Consider the following 25,698-nt stretch of genomic DNA (forward strand, 5'->3'; position numbering starts at 1 on the left):
GGTGTCTGGGTCACAGGTCCTATGCAATTTTCAGCTGGTTTTTGGCTAAGCCTCTGAGTCTGCAATCAAAATCTTGGTTTGGCTGTATTCCTTTTTACAGAATTTAATTCAAGACATTGGCAAAATACAGTTCCACAAGGCTGCTCAACTGAGTTCTTCATTTCCTGCCAGCCACAGGGGGGAGTCCCGTTCAGCCGCAACGGCAGCAGTGGAGGTAAGGTCCTTCTCCACTGTGACCCTCTCTGGCTGCCCGAGGCATCCCTCTACGAGGCTCTCTTCCACTTTCTTCTGCTTGTAAGGGTTCAGAAAATCCAAGAAACCTAGGTTTAAAAGCAGCAGACCTGAAGTGTATCAGAGCATCTCTGCTGAACACTGGGAGGGGCTACCTGGGCAGGACGGCTGTAGAAGTCCACCTGCTGAAGCGCTTCTCACCTGCCCTCCCTTCAACTGACCCCACCGCAACTCCACAGAGAAGGCTATCCGTCAGCTTTGGTACTAGCTACCATGAAGAGACGCTCATCTAGCCTGCAGTTCCAGAGATCCAAAAGGCATGGCACTACGTGAGCTCTGCTGTGTGAGGCCTGGATGATCAAGACAGGTAGCCAGTGGCAGTGGAGTGTCAGGAAAAGGGAGAGATTCAGAAATCACTGTCCCTTCTTTACAGCAGGTGTGGGGGACCTTCGTTTCCTGCCAAGAGCCATCTCAATATTTATAACCTCATCTGCACGTCAGAACAAAATTATCAACTTAAAAATCAGTCCACTATAGCGATTTACTGGATTTCAAGTCCTGCCTGTGGCTGCCTTGAGGTGCTGGACCCAATGGTTTTACAGGACCTCTACGGCCCACAGGCAGCCGCTCTTTGCCCTCCCTGTGTCAGAGGGAACACCTCTAACTGACCCAAAGGCTCAGCTCTTATTCATCATCCACAGCTCCACCCAATACCACCTTGCTGAGGGCCAATCCTCCGGGCACAATGGGGTCCTAGGCGACACCCACACTACACCCTAACCCTGGTGTATCAGACAACTGCCTAAGTTGTTGTCACAAAAACTGCAGCCTAGTCCCCATGTGGACCCCAAATCAACGGCCAAGTGCTTCAAAGGGAAGCAGGAGGCCAATAAAAAACTGACTACTTCAGAAATGCTAACTATTTATGCAACCTTGGGATTGTGAGAATATAAAAGGCACAGAAGAAACAGCAGAGGGATATAGGCAGATAAGATTATATTAAAATGATACCAGTTCAACAAAGTGAAAAGGCAACAGCTAGACTGGGGAAGGAATGCTGTAACTATGTCCACGGCTCACGTCCCTACTGCCTAAAACTCGAAAAGTGAGTGAAAACAATTTGCAATTCTTTTTGTGAATTAACACTTTAGAAAGTCTAACCTTTTTTAGCAGCCAAAGAAATGTACATTGAAACAGTGCTTTCTGTCATGTCAGTGAAACACTGTTAGTTGTTTGAGATAAGGCTCAATGCTACCAATATAGTAGAGATGACAGACACCACTGAACAATGAAGGAAAGAGAACAGCATGACTGGGTACAATTATTACATGATTTCTACTGCAGATATAAGATTCAGACAGGGATATTGGTAATAATACTCTCTGGAGAATACTGAGTAGCAGTAAGTAGCTATGATATATTCACACAGTGAGAACTGCTCAGCAGTGACACGGATCCCTCGAGGTACTGTTTACTGACATGCAGGAAATGGTTGCGATCTGACCTGAAACATGAAAACAGAGCGGAATGCTCTGTGGCAGCGGGTGTGGTGGGAGAGGAGCAGCTAACTGCACACTTGGAGTTGGATCCAAGCCTGAGTCCTCGGCCGCTGTGCAGTCAAGTCTGATCTAACCTGACTCCAGTTCTTCTTCTAGGCAGGGGTTGTTGAGCCGCGGTCACATAAAGAGAACACAGTTAAGTCTGCGGGCTCCTCAGAGGCGTCTATGAGCAACACAGCTTACAGAGTCTCGGAGGAAACGGTTTGCAGTCTACAGAAGCCTGCTAAATTAGCAACCTGCATGGCTGCTCTACTCAAGTACTGCAAACCAGGTGGTTATAAACAGCAGGCAAAGTCTGACTGCAAGGTGTCAGCAAAGCCACGCTTCCTCCAGCAGCTCTAAAGGAGAATCCTCCCCTCACCTCCTTAAGTGCTCCTTGCCATGGCCTGTGGGACCCCACTCCACCTTCTCCTCTTCTCTCCATGTGCTCTCTCATCTCCGCCTTTCTTATAAGAACATGGAATTTTAGTCCATCCACAGCACTCAGAAATCCTTGGGCACATTTGCTTGGGCTCATTTGCAAAGACTCTTTCGCCACCAGCATTATATTTCCAGGTACTGGGTGTTAAGCTTGGGACCAATCCTTTTTGGAGTCACCATTCACTGCATGACAGCCCCAAACCATAATTCCTTTTACAGTAGAAAAGTAACTTCCAACACTGCTAAGTAGGACATCATCATGAATTCAGCATTTTCCAGCAGCTAACTTCCCACAGGAAGCTCAGAGTAACTGCATGTGAAACAGCTCAGGCATCCCCTGCGCTATGGATGCTTACTCTGTTTAGCAGTGACTGACAAATGACAGGCGTGTACTGAGCACTCCTGAGCTGCTGGCAGCCCTGGGTCAGTGAGAGCCTGCTTCCTGCCCTGGTCTACAGATGGTGCCTTCTCTGCTCTCATACAGTGTAACAGGTGAGGGAGTCTGCAAGGTCTCTTGTCTAAACCTACCAATCCCCAAAGGTCTGATCCCCAATTCCACCAATTTAGGGGTTTGGATTTCAACTTGCAACATTTGGGGGGGGACATACAAATTCAGACCATAGCACATGTATATTTCACAAATATTCCTTTTAACGATTGTCAGAAGCTCAAAACTGTTCACGGAGGGGCCCGGTGGCATGGCCTAGAGGCTAAAGTCCTCGCTTTGAATGCGCCAGGATCCCATATGGGCACCGGTTCTAATCCTGGCAGCCCCACTTCCATCCAGCTCCCTATTTGTGGCCTGGGAAAACAGTCGAGGACGGCCCAAAGCCTTGGGACCCTGCACCCACATGGGAGACCTGGAAGAAGTTCCTGGATCCTGGCTTCGGATCAGCATAGCATCGGCCATTGCGCTCACTTGGGGAGTGAATCATCGGACGGAAGATCTTCCTCCCTGTCTCTCCTCCTCTCTGTATATCTGACTTTCCAATAAATAAATAAATCTTAAAAACAACAACAAAAAACCTGTTCACAGAGCAGTGAAACTTGAAGCTCCCACTGACAGACCCCCCACCGCCAGCACTAAGATGCTGCCCTGTGAACAGCCAGCTCACTTCAAAGGCAGAACACAACACTTGGCGCAGCCAGGTCAGAAGGACTGCCTGGGGGAATCTGGCTGCCCCAGGAGGGACCATCTGCCAAACGGAAAACAGTGACGCTGTGCAGGTTCCTCTCACCTTCAATGTAGAGAGGCTCCACCACATCGTGGTTAATCAGCTCGAAGTTCTCGTGGCCGATCCAGTGCTCCACATTTCTCTTGCGGCCTGTGAAGAAGTTGTCCACCACGGTGACCTCATGGCCGTCCATCATGAGTTTGTCGGTGAGATGGGAACCCACGAACCCTGCGCCTCCAGTTATCTGCAGGAGGACATGCACGTAAGACATTCCTGGAAACGGCACTGGAGAGCGTGGTGATAACCGTGTGTGGCACAGCCAGTTTCGGGCCACTCCCACGGAGACCCATCCCTCAACTACCAACCAGGTAGGCACACTAGCTCTGGTAGACACACTAGCGCGATGCTCTAAGTCACAGCAGTCCTGATGCTCAACAGCCAGCACTATCTCCAAAATGTCCTTTCATCAGAGACAAGGAACTGACACCCAAGCTGAGTTTTTCATTGAGATCATCAGGAAGGAATAAACCTCCAGCCTTCCGAAACACATGCTCTCTCCACCATCAGCCCGGTTTGTGTTTTACCTGGAGCCCTCCTACTGCTAAGATTCAGAAACAGCTTCATTCTGCCCCCAAGTACTTAAGTGCATGAAATTTGGTCCTCAGTGGGCTGACAGAGGGATGTTACCTCTGGGAGGAATTAACCTCCCAACAGGAGGACTGTCACACAAGAGGACTGTTACAAAGAGCAAGCCTGGCTTTGCCCTACCCTTCTGGTCTTGACATCTGATGCCTCCTGCAAGCAGTCTTGCCATGATGACACCTGCCATGCGGTCTTCGCCAGAAACCAAACGAAGGGGGTTATATGATATTGGACTCTTGGCCTCCAAAACCATGAGCTAAGCATACTTCTCTATACAGAGCTTGGCCTCAGGCATTTTGTTAGCACAGCAGAAAAAGGACTTCCAAACCTCCATTCCACAAGTGCACCTGCACAACAACAAAAAGATTCTGAAGAGAAATGACTGAATTTCAAATCTGACTCACTACTAAGATGCTTAGTTCATAAAATGAAACTTCATTTCATCAATAAAGCTTCAATTTATTGTGTTTGGTCAAAGGTTGCACAGTATCCAAATCAAAAATATCCTATCTTAAAGAACTTTAACCCCTTTTGATTAATATACATATACGTAAATGTTTCAAAAAATATTCTGTGGCAATATAACACTACCAATTTACCTAAAACAGCTGGCTGACAGCAAAGAGCTGAATGTAACGCACTAAACTATACAACACCATCTCTAACGGGTCAATATTTTAGCAGTGACATACACTTGCTGGGAGGGGGGCATGTGTTTGGGGTAGTGGTTAAGATGCTGATTAAGATGCCTGCATCGCATACCAGAGTGTCCGAGGGCAAGTGTCAGCTCTGCTCCCAATTCCTGCCTCCTACTAACGCCAACACTGCGGGGCAGTGGGGACATCAAGTGGTGGGTTCATGGCACCCACACCACAGACTGCAGGAGTTTTCAGCCCATGGCTCTGGAGGCACCCAGTGCCAGCTGTTGTGAGCATCTGGGGAGTTGTCTAGCAGATGGAAAAATCTCTTTCTACATTTCAAAGAAATAAAATTTTAAATTAAAATAATTATAGAGATTAACCTGGATTACTATGCATTTGAATTATTTTCTTGAGCAACTCTCTTCTGTTGAGAATACTAAAGGACTTCTGTGACATAAATGGGAAGTTGTAACATTTTTTTCTCAGCACGTTCAGCCCATTAGGCGAGTATTTCAAACGGAAACCAAACCCAGAAGCACAGCCTTTGGAAAGCTTTCTCAGAAATATCACCAAGCTCGTTCCCAAAGGATGCTACTGGAGGAGAATGAAGACTACTTTCCTGCAAATACTTAGAACACAAAGAGCTCTGCACGGCTTTGCGATGTAGGAGCTCAAGTCCACATGCTTCCAGTGCTTTCTCTGGTGGATCCTACAGGTAGCTGGAGGATGCAGCTTAAGGTCAAGCAAGCAAACCCACGTTCCTCAGTCAATTACCAGAAAGAATACACTTCCCAACAAAACTCTCCTTTGTTCTAAGGCTTCAACAATCACTGAAAAGCCTTTATGGTCTAGAAATAATCTGTGAGACACATGTGCCAAACGACTTTCAACACATCCATACGCTTACCCTATGGGACAGCGAATGAGTGGGAAATGTTAGGTCCTTTTGCAGTGACGCTGTGTAAAGTGACTTTTATTCTGGAACACTCAGTATCCCTGGAAAGAACAGCCCACACGGAAACAGTAACCCTGGCACTACCGAGCAAGTTTCATCTACTAGTGCTGCTGGAGTTTGCATATGGTCCCCCAAATGCATGTGCTAGAAACTTAACATCCAGTGCCACCAAGTGGGAGTTGCAACTTAACAACAGGGGATTAGTCTAGAAAGGTATTGTCCTCATAAATGGATGATTGCTGCTACCTCAGAAGCAGATCCATGATTACAGGGATGACCGTGCCCATTCTTCCGCTTTCCTGCCCTCTCTTTGCCCTTCTGCCACTGTATGATAGAGCACAGAGGCCAGGTAGCAGGCCTGGATCCTGGTGCTCCCAGCCACCAGAACCATGAGACACTAACTTCCAGCTCACAGTAAACGACCTAGTCTGGAGTTCTCTGCTACAACAACACAAAACACACTGACACAAGACCATCAGATTTTGATTGGTCTCATAAGAAAAAATTAACCTTGAGAAACCAATGATTTTTTCTGTCACTTGCACATTCTGTGAGTGACAGAAAAAAACCCTGAATGATGGGCACACAACTGTTGAGATTTTAGCGTCTGGGCCCAACTTATGTAAGCCTTCTTGGAACAGCAGGAGGAACAGAGTCTTTGGGATACACATTGCTACAACCCAAATGACAGGTGAAAGTAAAACAGTCATTTATTGTCACAGACGAAAAAAAAAAAAAAGAGAGAAAGAAAAATTCTGTGGAACAGCAGTGTGAAGCACTCCACAGACCTATTCTCCAACAGTATCCCAACTGATGCAAACTCCAATCAGCCAATCAATAACCAGAACTGTAGAAGTCAGAGACAGGCATTTGGCCTAGTGCTTTAGAAGCTGGTTAAGATGCTGATGGCTATTTTTACTTTTTGCAAATGTCTGTTGGCCTTTGGGTTGATTCCTTGGAAAAGTGCTCATTTCCATCACCCATTTCTTCACTGGCTTGCTCTTTTAGTTGCTATGGCCATGTTGGAGTTCTCTGTATACTGCGTATATTAGCCCCTTGTCTCCTGTGTAGTGTGCAAAGATTTTCTCCTACTCTGTTTGCTGCTTTTTCACTTTGTTGTTTCCTTGCTATACAGAAGCTTCTTAGTTTGATGTAGTCCCCAAACTCCCTAGCAACAAGGGCAATTCAAATAAAATAACACTGAAGCTCCACTTAACTCCAGTAAGGATGGCCCCCAGAGAGAAAACTACCAACAATATCTGCTGGTGAGGATGTGGGGAAAAGAAACCCTACTCCACTGTTGGTGGGAATGCAGGCTGGTGCAGCCACTGTAGAAGTCAGTATGCAGATTACTCAAGCAACTGAAAATTCACCTGCCATAGGATCCAGCAATTGCATTCCTGGGAATATATCCAAAGGACCTGATGCATGAGAAAGCAAACATTCACCCCTGAATTCACTGCAGCACAATCACAAATTGCAAAAACTTGGAAACAACCTAGCTGCCCATCAACAGAGGACTGGATAAAGAAACTGTGGTTCGTCTGTTCTATGGAATACTACTCAGCTATTAAAAAGAATGAAATACAATCGTTTGTAGCCAAGTAGGCTGAACTGGAGACTATAATGCTAGGGGAAATGAGCCAGTCTCCAAAGGTCAGATACCACATGTTTGCTGTGATATAAGATAACTTCCATCAAAAATCTCAATGCTAATATTGCTAAGGATTGTTTGGCTCATCCTCTTACAGAATGGCTCTCTCTTATTTCAATTTGCAGTTTTGTGGGGTCAAATTTAATTGTTTTTGCTGTAAATCTTGCCTTTTCATTCACACTTCCTATTTATTTGTGTCTCTCCCAATAAGTTCCTGTGATTCATTAATTGATCATCCATAAGAGATGGATTGCTTGTAAACACTTGAGATTGTAAATGTCCATTTCAACAGTTTTGCTACATATCATGAGTAATGAGGGTCTAGTTTTTTATTGTAATTTCTTCAGTGCCACAAGGATGATGCATTGGCATCTATTCCTACCAGAAGGTTGATTTTTTCACCACCCCTGTGATGCATTTTTATTTTAACAGCATGTTTGTTAAATTCATACTGATGAAAACTTATTATTTTCACCCCTGTGGACTGTGCTCAATGGTGCTGTAACTTAAGGGATATATAATGGAAGTGAAGCAGGTGTTGATATGCTCATATGTGGAAACAAAGTATTGTATGTCTCTATACATACAGACCAAAGATGGACTCCCAGTGAAAGAACTGAATACATCCTAACAGTAAGATGATGAACTGTGACAATGTCCATGCCTACCTTGTTGGGAAACACTTCAACAACATGATGGACTTGTGACCGTTCATGGAGGACATCCATTATAAAACTAGAGGAGAAACCAATGGGTGGTGGGTAACCTTGCGAAAGGGCCTGGGCAACCCCAAAGCCTATGGAACTACATCATAAGACAACATAAAATATTTCTAAATGTAAGGAAAAAATGGCAATGGTTAAGTACCACTGTTCAAATACCTGCCTCTAGCTCAATCCTGACTCACTTCCTGCCTACCCAGCCCTTGGCAGGCAGCAGCGATGGCACCAGCAGCTGGGTCCCTGCCACCCACCTGAGATACCTGATTGAGTTTCCAGCTCCTGGCTTCAGCCTGACCCATTCCTGGTCAAGGCGGCCATCTGCAGAGGAAACCAGCTTCTCAAACTAATTAAAAAAAAATCCAAAACACAAAATTCTCTCATACTTGTGTTAGGCATCTACAGCACATGAAATAACAATTTCAACAAAATCTAAACTAGAAGAGCCAAGAGAACATGACACTTGATTCATGACCTCCTCCTGGCACCTTCTTCTTCCCCTCCTCCTCACCCAAGTTCAGAGCGTGTTGAGTGTGGTTGAATGCTCCTACACAGTACAGCGGAGAACCACAGGATTCCGGTTCCCCCGGCCTGCTCCTAGGGGCTGGGTTCAATGCCCAGAGGAAAGGCAGGAGCCGGGTCATGGCTCCAGCCCAGCACCCTGCTTGTGAAGCACAGCAGGCCCCTCTATCCTCAACTCCACAGCACTGGCTCACAGACATCCTCTACACACAGAGCTCATCCATGCAGGTGGCTCCACAGCTGTCCTCACGAGCCCCCAAATGTTGTGCCGGTTTTTGAAACCCCCAGATAATCATCAAGTCTGAAGTCGGTGCTGAGGCAAAAAGGTGGTTTATTCAGGTTAGCCTAGGTAACCCAGCCACCTCCCCCAGCCCAGCATGGCTAGGCGGGGGAGGGGCAGCCGCAGCCGAGGCTGCAAAGATCCACAAGGAGGACAAAAGAAGCGCGAGCCAGCAGAGCCAAGGGAAGGGGCGAGAGCCCAAGCCCCCCAGTTCTTATACATTTCAGGCTATTAATTATACAGTCATGATTTAGTAGGCTTCTATTGGTGGGTTTGAAACAAGCAATTTTCAAAAAGTACAAATCGATGAGCTATTGGCCTGTGAATCTTATCAAACACCAGGTACCTCCTTCCTGAGGAGTGGTCTGCCTACATGACCTGCCAGGTGTCCTGCCGGGTGTCACGTGGACTATCAGGCCTGAGGTTCACACAGCCCCCAGCCAAGCCATTAAGGCAGAATCACAAAAGGCAGAAAACGCCTAGGTTCTTCACTCACAGGAACTGACTTCACTTCAAAGAAAACATAAGTAAGTTCAAGAACAAGCGTGTTCTCAAAAGCAGTGGGAACTTAGTGAGCAATCAGCAAGAGACAGTCGCTCTGAAAAGAAATATGCCAGAATCGAGATGAGCTCATCAGCCAGAGGGAACCGAGGAAAGGGTGATAAGGAGCCCTCTGGGCATAAGAAGTAACCTCAAGCATATGGATCAAAATCCACCTCTGAGAAGGGTTGGAATTGAACTGCATCTGAGGGAGAGTTTACACACAAAGCACCATTGGAAGAAAACATCACCAGCTGGCAATGATCAAAACTTAACAGTTGGGTGTGATGCCACAAGAGGCAGACAGCTGAGCCCAGAAAGGAAGGAGACAGTCCATGGAAATCTGTCAGAATCACTGCTACCAGGGGATGAGGCCAAGGCTACAAGGCAGACTAACAGGCAGAGGTTTCAGGATGTGGGAGAAACTGACCTCAATGAAAGAAATTAAAGACGTCACTAAACATACAGGCTGCAGGTAGGGGGTGCAGGCAACATTAGAATTCCCACAAAATAGTCATCGCTCAACATCCACAGGGAACTGGCCCAGGATCCCATCAATGCTCAATTTCTTCATGTAAGAAGTATAATTTAACATAATCTAGGCAGATCTGCCTGTGTACTTTAAACCGTCTCTAGCTTACTTCTAGCACAAATGTCAGTGTACCACTGCTACATTGTGTTGTTTAGAAAAATACAGAGCCTCAGATCATTACAGGACATCAGTATGTGCACAAATATGCATGCAAAGAGACTGCAGGAAGAAGGGAAAATAAGTAAAAAAAATTCAGAGAAATAATTGCTGGGGTCAACACAGTGGCACCGTGGCTAAAGTTGATGTCTACAACACTGTTATCTCACGGGCCCTGGTTCATGACCTGGCTGTTCCACTTCTGCTCCATCTCCCTGCTGATGTGCCTGGGAAAGCTTGGGCCCCTGTACCCATGTGGGAGACCCAAAGAAGCTTCTGGTTCCTGGCTTTAGCCTGGCCCAGCCTGTCCATTGTGGCCATCTGAAGAGTGAATCAGTACATGAAAATTTCTTTTCTCTTGGTAGTTCCTAATGCTCCCATTGGATTCGATATGTATGGGCTCCCCCTGCTGATGGAGGCAGATTGGAGTGTTGCTTCTACACAAGGAGTGCCAAGGATGCTGTCACAGATGCTTCCAGAGGCAGCATGGTCCTGGTAACACTTTTATTTCAGATTTGTAGCTTCCAAAACTGCAAAAGATTAAATTTCTGTAGCATGGGGTTGTTACAGTAACCCAAGGAAATTAATTCAGCAGAAAAAGAGAAATGACATGTCACAACACAAGGGAACCCTAATCTGATTAACAACTGACTACTGAAACAGACAATGGACAAAGCAGTGGACAGCACATACACAGTACAAAAAGAAAGAGACATTCAAGAACACATCCATATGGGGCTGGCGGTGTGACACAGTGGACAGAACTGCCACCTATGCCACCAGTGTCCCACATGGATGTTAGCCTGTGGCATGCCTGTTTCTCTTCTGCTTCAACTCCCTGCCTACAGGCTAATGATTAGGACTGCAGTCCACCTACGTCGGAGACCGAGATGGAGCTCATGGTGTCTAGCTTTTGCCTGGCACAGCCATGTTTTGAGGGGTAAACCAACAGATGGAAGATCTCTCTGTTTCTCACTCTATGTCTATCAACCTGACTTTCAAAAAACAAAATCTTTAAAAAAAATTACATATAACTGAAAATAACTATAAAATATAAAAAGCTTTGCTACATAAATTAAAAACTTGAGAATATTCATTGCAAGCAGAACCATGAGAAAACTTGTAAGGAGATGTTGTTTATACAAAAAGCAAGTGTTCTCGGACATGAGCTAGAATCCATAGGGACACTGCAGTGCTAGTGGTAATGGGGTAATCGTAAAACACAACTTGAGGCCATTTCAACAAGTTCGGAGAGTTGAAAAAATAAGTTTATTTCGGTGACAAATAATTTCTGAAATCTATATACATGGAGAGTCTTCAAAAAGCTCATGAAAATGTACATAGTAAAAAAATAAGCAAGAATTCCAAAGTGTTGTTTTGCAATAGTTAAGTGGCCAATTAGGGAGTGAACTAACAGATGAAAAAAAATCTCTCTTTCTCTTTCTGTAACTCTGCCTTTCAAGTTAAAATAAAGTAAATCATAAAATAAAAAGACTATGTGGGTGAAGTTTCAAAATGGCAGGGACTGGGTAGGTGACTGAGAGACGGATGGGAAAGTTGAAGTAAAAGGCCGGGAATCGTCCCTTCGCTGCTGTTTATAATCCCGAGAACCCAGAGGTGTGGGTGTGGGCGGGTTTAATAAAAGAGGCAGCCGCTCAAATCACCAAAATGGGACAAAGATCTGCACCATCCTCCAAGAATGGAAAGGTATGGACCCCACTGACCAAGCCGGAAAGCAAACTGGACAGAGAACTGGGAAAGAACAAAAACAATATAGAATGGTACGAGCTGTGGTTTCAAAGATGAAAATTCAGCGCAAGAGCCACAGTTAAATGGGAAAGTACTGAAAGACCAGCGTGAAAAGAAAAATGAGAATCCACATACGCATATAGGAATGAGAAAGCCAGAAACAGAATATAAACAAAAGAAGGTTCAACTTAGCCAACATTTCGATGCTGTAAAGGTAATGGTTGCTTCTGAGAAATAAAACGCTATATTTTGATTTACTCTTGAAAATGGATTATGTATAATCTAGTCATCTTGGTAATTTCTTACATTAAAGAAAAAAAAGCCATAAAGCTACTCTATGAGCCAGCAGACCTGACCCTCTGTATTTACAAAGGAGAACCTGACAGAGTAACAGGCAGAACTGGAAACAGCTCAGGTGTCCGTTAGCAGCAGGAGCCCTCCGTCTATGTGACTGAATGATGCTCAGCAATACAAAGGCATGATGCGCTGACATCCACACGCTCCATCCCACGCTGGGTAAGTCACGCAACACGCGGAGTGCTTCCACAGTCACCAGGCCACGTGTGTGGAGCGCTAAGCCAGCAGAGTCGCCCCACGATGGTGCTAGGGATTGATCAGAAGGAGTATGAAGAATACACATTTGCCAGCTCTCACTGAATTTACACGTTTCACTCCAAGTTTTATTTCAAAAGAAAAAATAACAGATTTTTAAAAAAAGATCATGGGGATCTGGCAAAGGGCAATGGAATCGAGAGTCTAGAAAGAAATATATCAACGGTCCAGAGACCCTCAGGATGAGCGCCACAGGACAACTCAACAGGCAATAAGCAGTCATTTCAATAAGCTATGCTGGACGGCTCGCCGACACAGACAACAGCAGGATGGACGATGCACCCTGACATAATACTATATTAAAAAGCTACTCAAAATGGATCACAGACCTAAATTAAAACAGTAAGCTCTAGCCAACTTAAATTGGGGAACTTTCTTTTTTTTTTTGTAAAGATTTGTTTACTTTTATTACAAAGTCATTAGTACAGAGAGGAGGAGAGACAGAGAGGAAGATCTTCTGTCCAACGATTCACTCCCCAAGTGACAACAACGGTCGATGCTGTGCCGATCCGAGGCCGGGAGCCAGGAACCTCCTCCAGGTCTCCCACTCTAGTGCAGGGAACCAAGGCTTTGGGCCATGCTTGACTGCTTTCCCAAGGCACAAGTAGGGAGCTGGATAGGAAGCGGGGCCGCTGGTATTGGAACCGGCATCCATATGGGATCCCGATGCTTTCAAGGCGAGGATGCTAGCTGCTAGGCCACCGTGCTGGGCCCAGGAAACTGTTTCTTAAACATGGCAACAAAAATTTTTTTTAAAAGTCAGGGGGAAAGAAAAAACAGACTTCATCAATGTGCTTCAAAGAATACCGTGGAGAAAGGGAGAAGCAATGGGGTCACAGGGATCCGGCCTAGCAGCTAAGACACTCCCAGCCCACTTGCAGTAACAGGTCGCACCTTCCTGCTCATGCGGACCACAGCAGAAAGACGAGACGGCCCGGGGACTGGGCAGCATGTAGAACCCTGCACGGAGCTCCCAGCTCCCAGCGTCGACCTTAGCCAGCCCACCAAAGCAGGCGTTTGGGGAAAGAACAAGCTGCTTTTATCTAACTCTCAGTTTAAGAAAGAAGAAAATACTGCAAATCATATATTTGATAAGAACCTCCTATTTGTACCATATAAAGGATTTTTATAAATGCATAATATAAAGGGAAAATAATCCAATTACCAAAGATATGGAAATGACCAGTAAGCTCTTAAAAAGACGCTCAATATCATTAGCCCTCAAGGACTTGGGGCTAGGACCGGAAAGGCGTAGTAACAAATGGTGTTCGGTGTGTTCAGGAACCGGAAGCTGATGGCTGCCACGGGGGCCGGAGAAGGGCAGAGTTTGCCTCCAACCAAAGCCGGAACAGATGGTGGAATTCTGGCAGGCCCTTCAGGTGGTGAGACCACCGTTGCACCAATGAGGGACACAGACTCATATCCCTCCACCAATAAGGGCCGAGGTGACTCCCGCCCCCATCTCGGCTTCCGTGTCAAGGAGAGTTTAAAACGCCCCTTCTCCATCTCTTTCGTGCTCTTCTTACTCTGCAGCCCACTCCTTCATGTCTGTCTTTGTGCTGCATGGGAAAGGGAAGCCCGTGACTGTGGGTCCCTGAAATAAAGGCCATCTAAATTCTTTTCATATGTGTGGCCGAGTTATTCTTTCCCTGGTGGTTGGCGAATCTCATTTTGGCAAGCGGTGAATCTAACAGAAGCCCCAAGCACGGTTGCTGGAAATGTTCGACGCTCCTACCCTGGCAAACTTCTGTTAGTTACTCAGAAGGCTAAACAGCTTTCATAGGAGATAATAAATGTACTAATCAAATGCGGTAGTCACACAATGTACCATTTGACAATGAAATACATAAAGACTGATGCGAAGTGCAACATGAATGACCTTGAAAACATTCTACTAAGGGAAGGAGCCTGTCACAAACGGAGAAATACCACATGATTCCAGCTTTATGAAACAAATGGCAAACCTTTGTGAACAGAGAGTAGAAGTGTGGTTATCTCCGGCGTGCAGTGTGGAGGATACTGGAAAATAGGTAATGATGGTCACAGGGTTTTTGAGGCTTTGGAATTGGATGTGGTGATCATTGCACAACTCCATAAATAGACAAAGTACCACTGGCTTCTAGACTTTCAAGGGTGAGCCACACGGTGTTGGGCTGTTACCTCCAAAAGGCTGTTACTTAAAAAAGAAAAAAGTTTAATCTCTTTGTTCACACTGTGCTGCACAACAGGCAAATAAAACTCTTTCACTGGTAAATCTGCACTGACCTCCAACAAGGGCATGATTAGTCAAGCAAGCGTCAGGGTAGTCATCGAAGTGATACAGGAACCAGAAAGGTTAAAACCAGCATAGTGCAAAAAGAAGGCGTCATACTTTTTCCAAAGTTTCCATACTATCTAATAGTTCACTCCGTTCCAACAGCCAGGACTGAAAGACTGTCCACAGAGAGGCTTACACCTGCTAGGTCCACAGCGGTATTACTCAAAATGCTGTCAGAGGATTAAGGACCACAAATGTCCATCAACTGACAGGCAGAAGAATAAAACGCTCTGTCTGTCCATACAGTGAACTACTGTCCAGCTACGAAAAGGAAAGGAGTACTGATTCATCCTATGGTGTGGCACACCTCACTCATTCGAAATGACCACAAAAGGCAAATGCGTGTTGGCAGAAGGTCATTTCAGAGGCTGCCCAAAGCGACTCAGCTAGGAAGGGAAAGTGCCCACTAGTGGGGGCAGGTCTCTTTTCAGGACTATAACAAACAGAAGCACTTAGAAGGGACCAGTACAGTAGCCTAGAGGCTAAAGTCCTTGCCTTCTGCGCACCAGGATCCCATATGGGCACTAGTTCTAATCCCGGCAGCCCCGCTTCCCTTCCAGCTCCCTGCTTGTGACCCGAGAAAGCCGTTGAGAATGGCCTTGGGATGCTGCACACATGTGGGAGACCCAGAAGAAGCTCCTGGCTCCTGGCTTTGGATGAGCTCAGCCCCGGCCATTGTGGCCACTTGAGGAGTAAATCATCAGACGGAAGATCTTCCTCTCTGTAAATCTGACTTTCCAAAAAAATAAATACTTAAAAAAAAAAGGTACTGAGAAATCAACACACCAAAAACTCAAAATGTGGTGCTACTGCAAAAACTTCACACACATATCCTTAACTCCGTAACTGGATGCTCAAGCGGTGTATGAACTCAGAAGCTTATACGTGAATTCTGTGCTATGTCAGTTGACTCTCAATTGAAAAACAAACAAACAAACAAAAACTTTCTTTAGATTACTAATACCAATGATGTACAAACTTACCAAAATTCTTTTGCGATCCTTTTCTGATAAAAACTTCACTGGCGGGTATTTCTGGGTGAAGCTGTGTCATGTGGAGAGATTGAAAGCGAGAGTCAATCATTTCACAGTATTCTCCCCATCCACCCTCAAGACCAGGCTGGGCTGCAGAACTGCTACTGTTCTCCTTACTGAAAATGAAAGTGGAGGACCAGAAGGCTGCCTAGCTGAAATTCAAGAAATATCTGACCTGTTCCTTGCTCAGAATTAAGCTGACAGAATGTTCTGAGAGGTGAAAATTTAAGCAGCCTCCTCTTAAAGCTTTTAGAGGGTCCCCTCTCTAAATCTAGTTAAAAACAAAGAATGAGGGAGGAAGTGGCATTCTGAAGATACCACGAGAAGCATGGCAGATGGCAGCAGCATGAGGCTGTGGTCCAATGCGGGAGACAGGGCCTCCCATGGTTCTGGAGACGCCCAGAAAGCTGCCTCCTATTCTGGGCAGTCACAAATCCAAGCTCTTTCTGACCAGCGACCCTGGCAGCAGCAACTGCTGTCTGTCTATGTACGCTCTGATCCTTGCTCCCCTAAAGGGACCATGGGGTCCTCAGCTCAAACAGAGCCAATGAATCCAAACTGCATTCTTGAAATGACTGTTAGTAACAGAGGCGATTCAAGAAAAATCCAGATGACCAGCTTCATAGCTCCTATTTTAATTTCAGAGGTGTCAGGCCAGGCGGCACAGGCTTCATCCAGAGTCCCTGTCCCCACCACGGGCCCACAGCTAGCACAAAGTATATTTCCTTTAATTTTGCTGGATGAAACACAGTGTGATACGTCATCAGACAGAAGACCTTGACAGGTGTCCTTCGCATGCGAGGCAGCGTGCAGGGGTGTTTAAACCAGTACAAGAGGCCTTGCTATTATAATGTAGACATACAGTGCCATTAAGAGCTTGTAGATTCTCTAAAAAATCAAGTTGCCCTTATAGACAAGGAAACCAGAGACAGGCAGATGGGAACGTGTGCCTAGGTACCCAGGCCTTCCCCTTGTTAGCTCTGTGACCCCCTGTGAGCAGGGGTTAACCACAGCTTTCCTTCCACGGGCTGCCTTGGATACAGCCTGTCTCCAGCACATACTGCCCACAGTGAGCCCACGGGCTGCCCTGGCTACAGTCTGTCTCCAGTGCGTGCTGCCCACAGTGAGCCCACAGGCTGCCCTGGATATAGCCTGTCTCCAGTGTGTGCTGCCCACAGTGAGTGTCTGTCACTGGGTGACAGGGGCAAGCGCTGCTTTCAATTGGAGGCAATTCCATAGGACTTGGGGGAGAGAGAAGCCAAACTGTCAAATAACTTTTGAGTCATTCTACAAGCTTCCGCCATCATTCAGCAAGGGGCTGGCAACATAAAACAGAGCTGTCTGCAAGTTCCCCTCACCCTCTGAACTTGCAACATTCATGCCTTTAGCCTCAGTGCCATCCCACCCCAAACTCAGTCACACAGCACAACAGAAACTCGCCTAGCTCCCATCTGCCCTCAGAGCACCATGATGCCAGCCCAGGCTGAAGCCATCCCCTCAACTCACTGTGGAAGCCCATTCTCTGCCCCCTGTGGCGGGGAATGGCACTGCAGCTATGTGCAGGAACATAGAAGTGGATGGGTAGAACCCGCCCTGTGAGGAGCACTCCTGGAGCCAGCAGACCAGTTTAGTCAAGAAACCAAGTTTTATCCCAAGTTGCTAGCTTAAAATAAAAGTTTCCCTGCAGGTCACTGGTTCTAAAGTTCCATGTAGCCACCGACATCCAGATTTCAAATCCCTTCTATGCAATGGCATACTGCTTGCCTATGACCAACACATTCTCTTGCAGTCGTCAGATTGGTCTCAGGTGACTTACACTACCTAACACAATGCAAATACCAGGTAACTAGTTGCTGCATGGTGATGCTGAGGAAATGATTACAAGACAACAGTGTCTGCACAGGTCCCATATAAAGGCATTTTTCCCCACCAAATGATTTTGAAGTTGTTGGAACCTGCAGACAGGGGAGTCACAGAGCCTGTCAGAAAGCTTAACGTGGAACTTAGTGTGCTATTTATTCCAGGAAGAAAACGACAGGTGGCTGTCCTGTACTCAATGTGACCAAAGAAAAAGCATGGGTGCTGACACACACGGTGACTTGTGCAAGAAGGACTAAATGGAGGGTATCTACCATGGCTAAAACCTTTCATTTAAAAAGCAAAACCCGCTGGCTTCTTGCTTTGTTTTCTTTAAAATGTAGCGAAAACTTTTAGATTCATATGCATAACTAACTCATTATGGCATTTCCGCAGAGTGGCCAACACCTGCAGGCGGCCACTCGGTGTCCCCCAGCACCTGTTCGGTTTACCCAGTGTGGCATGCTGGGGTCTGTGTGATGGATATGGAAGACAGGAAGGTGTGAAGAGTATCGTTCCTTTGCAGGCAAGGCCGCAAGGAATGTCCCGCTGTGTGGCAAGGCCCGGTGGATGTCTACAACACCTGAATGCAGCTCTGCCTCCCTTTGCATGGACACCGGACAACCCCATTGAGATTTCTATAATCTATTTAGGCATTGTCTGCCTCTGCGGAGTTTAACATCAATGGGAGCTTAGAAGCTGATGTTGCTGTTGCCGTTTTTTAGCCAAAAAGTTGTTATTGCTGTTAAGGCTGCATCCTGTGGCAATATGCTAATCAAGGGTGCTAACTCCCCTTTTGATCCTATGCTAATCAAGGGTATTCTGTTTTCAGGTGTAGTGGGAATCTATTCTTTCCCTCTTTCTTTGATCTTTTAGGTCCCTTCCTTCCTTGACTGTCTCAAGACCAAGCTGTAAAGTAATTGTGGTAGGAATGTGTTAGTGATTGATATGCACCATCTATTGAGAACTTTTTCCTAGCCAGGCGCCAGGTGCCAGGCACCAGGTGGTTAACATCCTAGCCTTAGGTGAAACAAATGGCAGAGTTATCTTTGGAAACACCCACTTGACCATGACATAAAAGTCTGAGCCAGAGTTTGACTGATTCTGTATAAATAAAGCGGACAGCTTTTGTGTGTAGTCCATTATGATGAACAAGAGTCCCTAGTGGTCCGTCTCTTTCTTTCTTTCTTTGCGCCTCATCCACGCACCCTTCGCGAGCTCCGAACTCAGCTGGGGCTGGACTCCGGCAGTGGCAGGTGGAAAGCAGGCCACGGAGAGGCACAGGGCTTCTTAGAAAGGTGAAAGGGGCTGAAAACATGACTCTGTATGGGGCCGATTCACTTAGGCGCTTCAAGCTGAGCACCTGCCCTGCCGTGCTAACCACGGGCAACAGTGGACCACATGGAAGGAAGTCCTACTCCAGGAAGCCTGCTTTCCAAGCAGGAGACAGGCAAGCAGAGAACTGAGAAGAACATGGCAGAGTGGACCTCTGCCTACCTCCTCTCCAAATCAACCCTGCACTCCTTATACATGTGATGCTAGGCCTAACCTTGCTGTTTAGTCGAAATATTAGTAAAAAGTCGGCTTATTTGGAATACACACTATTATCCTTATTTGCCATCCATTCATAGAATAAAGCCATGGAGGTGAAATTAAAAGACATTTAATTGGTTCTCCACATCACAGGTTCTGCAAAGACGGATTCAAGCAATTGTGAACAGAACATATCAAGGGAATACAAGCAAAGTTACATCTAGATTGAACACGTGTAATCTTTTCTGCTTGTCATTAGTGCCTGCACAATAGAATGTACCCTCTACTTACACAGCACTTACAATGTATGAGTAGCCTAGAAAGGATCTTATCCCTGTGGGAGAGGGTGTTTGAGTTAGAGGCAAACACTGCACTTTGCACAGGGAGCTGAGTGAGCATCCTCCAGGGCTGGGTCCACTCCCCTCCAGAGCCTCCACAGGCCACAGCAGCTGACTGCAACAGTGCTGCAGGCTCCTCTACCTGCTCCTCCACGCCACCAACCAGCAGACCCTAGGAAATTCTTAAGGCTAAATTCTTATTCCTGTTTTAAGGGATCTTGTTTGTAAGCTCCAGGGAAGTCATGCAATGGACACATTTCTCTTTTCAAAAAACGTTTAAACAGGGGTGGACTATAGAACAGGAGCCAGCCTATCAGTAAAGATGCCAGTCCCACTTGCAGTGCCCGAGTTCCATTTCCGGCTCCAGGGCCTGCCTCCGGCTGCTCCCTGCTGCACCCTGGACGCAGTGACAACCACTCTGGCTAGAGATGGGGATTGCACCCCAGGGCCTGCCTCCGGCTTCCAGCCACTAGGTGCAGTGGGCAGTGAACGAGCAGACCATAACTTGCTCTTTATGGCATCACACAGCCTCTCAAATAATAAAAATTAAAAACATGGATATTATTACCTAAGAAAATGACTGTATATAAATTTTTTTTCTTTGCTTGCATTGGGTTTTCTTGACATACCTAAAATATTTTTAAGCTTCCTTTAAAATCTCTATATAACCTTATCAAAGGCAGGATTTCTGGCGCCTATTCAACACAACGTTATCAGGAATTTAATTTCTCTACAAAATCATGGCAAGAAAAATGCAAAGCAACTGCAGCCTCATGTTACTAAGGCAATCTACTAAAAATACCCACCAGCTCGCACTCCAGTACGAGTGGAAATGAAGGCTGCCCTGATGGCTCCGCTGAAGATAAGAACAAAAGGAAGGAGCATTCCTCTCCACTCTCATCCCCTCTGATCCCTTAATGAAAAAAGTCAAGGGGAATCTGCTCTTCGTTCTTCCTTTTCCTTCTGGACTCCCATAAATACTGACTCGCACCAACCAAACTCATCACAGGAAGAGATTATATAAATTCTAAAAAAACCATCTCCAATTTTCTTTTTCAAATTTTCTTAAGATTCAGTTGTTACTTCAGACATACAAAGTTTTCTACATAGACACTCAAAGGAAAAGCTCTGGTGCCAGAAACGCAGACATATTATTATTTTTTTAAGAGTCACAGAGAAGACCTGGCACCACAGCCTAGTGGCTAAAGTCCTCGCCCTCAACGCATCAGGATCCCATATGGGTGCCAGTTTTGAACTGGCGGCCCTGCTTCCCATCCAGCTCCCTGCTTGTAGCCTGGGAAAGCAGTCTAGGATGGCCCAAAGCCTTGGGACCCTGGCACCCGCATGGGAGACCCGGAAGAGCTCCTGGCTCCTGGCTCTGGATTGGCACAGCTCTGGCCATTGTGGTCACTTGGGGATTGAATCATCAGACGGAAGGCCTTTCTCTCTGTATCTCCTTCTCTCAATATTCTCTCCATATATCTAACTTTGCAATAAAAATGAATAAATCTTCAAAAAAAAAAAGAGTCACAGAGAGAAGGAGAGACAAAGATAGATCTTTCAACTGCTGGTTCACTTCCTAAGTGGCCACAAGGGCTGGAGCTAAGTTGATTCAAAGCCAGGAGCCAGGAACTTCTTCTGGGTCTCTCACATGGGTGCACAGTCCCAAGGCTTTGGACCATCCTCCCAGGTTACAAGCAGAGAGCTAGATGGGAAGTGGAGCAGCTGGTACATGAACCAGCACCCATGAGCTTCTGGTGCTGTGCAAGGTGAGGATTTAACCACTAGGCTAATACACCAAAAGTGCAAACATTTTATAAGTGTGAGTGACACAGAGAATGACCCAAAGCTTGCATGCTCTGCAATCTCTCCAAGTCAAAGAGGAGGAGGAATTTACTTTGGAATTGAATTCAACTAAGTGTTTCTGTCATGTTACACAATTCTGGCTTCTTAGCCACTGTACCTGGACTTGGCTTCCCAAATTCACGCAGGACATCAAGATCTCAGTCATACGGTAAGTTAATGGGGCTGATGGATTAGGGTGGAGAACCTCAGCAGAGTCCTGGTTCAGCCTGGCTTCTCCACTTCCTGGCTCGCCATACACTCATAACTTTGCACCTGCTCCACCAGAGGACAATGAGGGGGGTCTCCTGAGCCTGAACTCCGACCTCCAAGCTGTAAGCCTAAGTCTTTCCCTTTTTAAGAATGTTCTTTGCATTCCTGAAGGTATTTTAGTTAATGTAACAAAAAGCTAGCAGAACTCCTGATACACATTGGGTATAAAAGCAAAAACCGACAGAGAAAGCACGATGTCCTGGACCCCACACCTACAGCTTCCGACAGTGTCTCCATCTCCACCCTCCAGACGAGTCTGCTCTGAATCCTGCTGGACTTATCACTACACGCACAAGCCAGCTGGTGTCCTGCTCAAGTTATTCTCAACAGTTTACACATAGGGAAGCCCTCACAGACCCAGATTCATTCTTCTCTCAGAGTTCTAGTGGGGCTTATACGCAAATGGAGGAAAAGATCAAAATGTTTAATGTGGACATCTGTTTAGACGATCAAACTAACATCACAAGAAGAACTTTAGCAATCTGTGTGGTAGAGATAGCCAGGCAGATAGAAAGAGAGCGTCTATCCACTGCTTCATTCCCCAGATGGCCAGCTCCACCCAGATCTTCTCTGTGGATGGTAAGGACCCAGGGTCTGCATGACCAGGCAGCTGGGGTCAGGAACCAGAGCTAAGCATCTGACTCAGCTTCTCTGGGTAGGTGCTGTCACACAGTGGGACAGGCTGCCTCAGGGAAGGCCTGCCATTACATCCAGGAACGCCTGGCTACTTCCCAGCTACTCTGCTTCCAGCTGAGCTCAAAGGTCACATGCCTGGGAGGTAAGCGAAGGTGGCTCCAGTGCCGGAGTCCCTGCTGCCTACGTGCGAAACGAGGATGCAGTTCTGGGCTGAAGGTTTCGGCCTGCCCCACCCGGGAGGTTGTGAGCATCTGGAAAAGGTATCCTTGCAAGGCAGATATCTCTTGCTTTGTGTCTGTGTGTGCGTGTCTCTCCCTTTCTCGCCATCACTCGGCCGAAAAAAATAATTAAAAAAACAAAAAAGCACAGAAACCTAGCTACTCAGACACAGCCAGTGTACTCCATACTTGGAGTCTTGCTGCTATGCTAAATGTTCACTCCAGAGGGCTTTAAACTTAGAATTTAACAGTTAGGTTTTAGGAAGATTTTCTGGAAATATAAACTGATTAAGTAAATAAACATCCTCTATTCTGGAGAGAAGTCACGACTCATCAGAAAGAGTCTTTCAATAGAGAGAGAAAAAAAAAAGATTTTAAAACTCTACATTCAAAGTGAAAAGTCCATACTGACCTTTTCATGGAAGGGTTCTTTGAAGGATGCCTTCCATTTTTCATGACAGGGAATTAATTATTCAGCTGATATGAAATTAGATACTGACTTTTCCCTATTACAAAGCCCAGTATCAGCATTTTCCTCTACTCAAGACGAAGAGAATACATACCTTTTCTCCAAATCTCTGATTTTCTCTCTTAGTGGTTCAACAATCTGGAATAATAATGATAATAATCAATTTTAAAACAAAAGCAATTTTTTATCACTTTTACCCCATTTTGACATTTCGGATAAGCATGATAAGATGCAAAATCGATTTTAATTTCTACCAATTGACTTCCAATCTGAAATTAAGGCAAGTTACTTGAATCACCATGCTAGAATTACACAGGTAAATGACATGCTAGATCTCACTCCAGTTACCTTTTGATCAGGAAGAAAAAAAAAGGGACTGCAGGTTCATTAAACCGGGCAGGTCAATACGACCTCTCTCTTTCCAGGAAGAAAAGAATCCCCCAAGAGCAGCCTAGGAAACTCCACCTCCTGTTCCTGTAGTGAGATCCAAGTGCTCAGCATGTAAACTGCAGGGCATGGCCGAGTCAACCCACATTCACATTCATAATGTGAGCTTGGGCAGAAATAGTGACCCAAGGCTTCTCTAGGACGCCAGAGCCAACATGAATGACTCCAGTCTCTTTCTGCAGCCAAGACAGTGGGGCTATTTATCCATGGCCTCCCACCTGTTTTAGGGTCATGACCTACTCAGGGGAATGCACATTGGTACTCCCCATCTCTTCTAGGCAATCAGTTCAAGTGTGAGTCAATTATTTCTGTCCCTAAGGTGATAGTTAATACATCATGTAAGGACTTATTCCAATATCCCACCCTGGACCCTGCGCCATTTCTTCTTCCTCATAGCTCACAGGATTCGCGCCAGTCCAGCCATCCACCAATCGGACGTAACCTGGCATTCCACCTGAGAATCCCACCCCCAATCTCCCAGCCCCTTCCCCAACCACGCCCACTCACCAATCATCCCCAGGCATTCACCTGCAGGCACCAATCCCCTGGGGCCTTGACCTCAATCCCTCCAAATCCCCGCCCCCCACACCTTGCAGACAAAAAAGGCCCCCAGGTGCGGTTCTCTCTCTTGCTCTTGCTCTCCTTGGTTCCTCTCCCCTGCTCTTCCTCTCTCTCTCCTCCTTCTTACCTCCCTTTCCTCCCCTTCCCTGTTCCTGCCCCACTCGGTTCTCTCTCTCTCTCTCTCTCTCTCTCTCTCTCTCTCCTTCCTTACTCTCCTCCTCCCCCTTTCCCCTTCTCCTTCCCCTTTTCCTGCCCCGCTGGAATAAACTTCCTAAGATATGTTGTTGCGTCTGGTGTTTTCAGCTCACGGTAAAGAACCAGGTTGCGAGAATTAGCTGCGCGTAAAGTATCTTAATATCGTATGACCTAAAACTAGAACTCTTCCATTCTTTTAAATAACTAACACATCACACCCTTAAAATCAGGCAGTGGTCACCAAGAGACTGCTTCTCCAGGAGAGTAAGCAGGAAGCCTCCTCTTGATTAACGGAATAATCTTCTGAGCAATGGTTTTGAATCCCACAACAGCACTAAGTTATCCAAACAGACACCAGCACCAGCAGGGACAAGGGGATGGCGAAATGCAGCAATGCAACAGAAGACAACGTGGAAAGAGACTAACCTCTTCAATCTTGCTTTCAATTTTGAGTTCGCTGGTTTCCTGGATAGACCTGTTGAGTAGAAAGCTACAAAACTGAGATCAATGGAAAGGCTCTGTGACTTCAAGATATGCTTCCGATAAATCATGACACTAGCACTTGAGCCCATCTCCTTGTCCCGTTCAAGTGTCTGTCCTGGGTGCTCACTGCCCCTTGAAGGGTGTGGCAGAGGGAGCAGACCTTGCATACCCATCCATGAGCACACCGCTGTCCAAAGGGACTGGATCTAGAACTCCCCTCCCACACTAAAATCTGCTGATGTTTGTTCCTTACATAAGAAGGGATATATCTGCACATAACCTAGGAACATTCTCCTCCCATTTGCTTTAAGTCATCTCTAAATGATCTCTGATGTCTGACACAATGTAATTGCTTTGTAAATTGTTGGTACACCATAACATCGAAGAAAGAATAACCTGGAAAACAAGTCTGGATGTTGGGGTCCGTGCAGTGGACATGGGGACATGAAGAGGTGAAGAGTGTTGTTCCATTGCAGGCAGGGCCGCAAGGAATTTCCCCCGCTGTTCAGCAGGGCCCGCCCAGTGGATGTCTCTACAACCACCTGAATTCATCTCCACCTTCTTTTGCATGGACACCGGACCACCCTGCGGAAGAATTCTAATCCATCCTGGCATTTGCTACTGCAAGGCTGGCCTTTTGCTCAGTCTGAGCTTGGAGGTCAATGTCTTGCAAAAGGGCCCTTTATTATTCCTACTGTCTTGGCTGTCCCCATTGAGCCTATGCTAATCAAGGGATCTAGATTTAGGCTTTCATTCTTTCCTCATTCTTTAGGTTCCCCTTTTCTTTGTGATACAAGATTGAATTGTAGGATAAGAATTGTAGCAGGAACTTCTAGGTACTGGCAGCAGGAACTTCTAAGTAATACTATGGCAGAGTTATCTTTAGAAACACCCACTTGACTGTGACGTAAAAAGTCTGAGCCAGAGTTTGACTGATTTTGTATAAATAAAGCGGACAGCTTTTGTGCATCGTCCATTATGATCATGAGGTCCTAGTGGTCTGTCTCTTTCTTTCCTCTTTACGCCTCATCCATGTACCCTTCGAGAGTTCCGAACTCAACTGGAGCAGGACTCTGGCATCTGTACATATTCTGCTCCGATTTAGCCA

At 46.1% G+C, this 25,698-nt stretch overlaps 1 protein-coding gene across 7 annotated transcripts in view; it reads right to left on the reverse strand.

Annotated features, from left to right (window-relative positions):
* UXS1 (UDP-glucuronate decarboxylase 1) overlaps nucleotides 1–25,698 on the reverse strand; it is a 77,917-nt gene that overhangs the window by 20,351 nt on the left and 31,868 nt on the right. For 3 of the 7 annotated variants that reach the window (XM_040993896.1, XM_040993898.1, XM_040993894.1), the window contains exons 3-6: nucleotides 24,534–24,582; nucleotides 22,999–23,042; nucleotides 15,688–15,748; nucleotides 3,449–3,629 (exon numbers count right to left, since the gene is read on the reverse strand). In XM_040993896.1, the coding sequence (XP_040849830.1) occupies nucleotides 3,449–3,629; nucleotides 15,688–15,748; nucleotides 22,999–23,042; nucleotides 24,534–24,582 (335 nt within the window). Of the gene's footprint in view, nucleotides 1–3,448; nucleotides 3,659–15,687; nucleotides 15,749–22,998; nucleotides 23,043–24,533; nucleotides 24,598–25,698 lie in introns of those variants that run through there. The other 4 variants (XM_040993895.1, XM_040993897.1, XM_040993893.1 and 1 more) reach the window with 2 other exon arrangements.

Source organism: Ochotona curzoniae, unplaced genomic scaffold (assembly GCF_017591425.1).
Source record: "Ochotona curzoniae isolate NIBS_2020 unplaced genomic scaffold, NIBS_Ocur_1.0 contig_883, whole genome shotgun sequence".
Classification (NCBI taxonomy): domain Eukaryota; kingdom Metazoa; phylum Chordata; class Mammalia; order Lagomorpha; family Ochotonidae; genus Ochotona; species Ochotona curzoniae.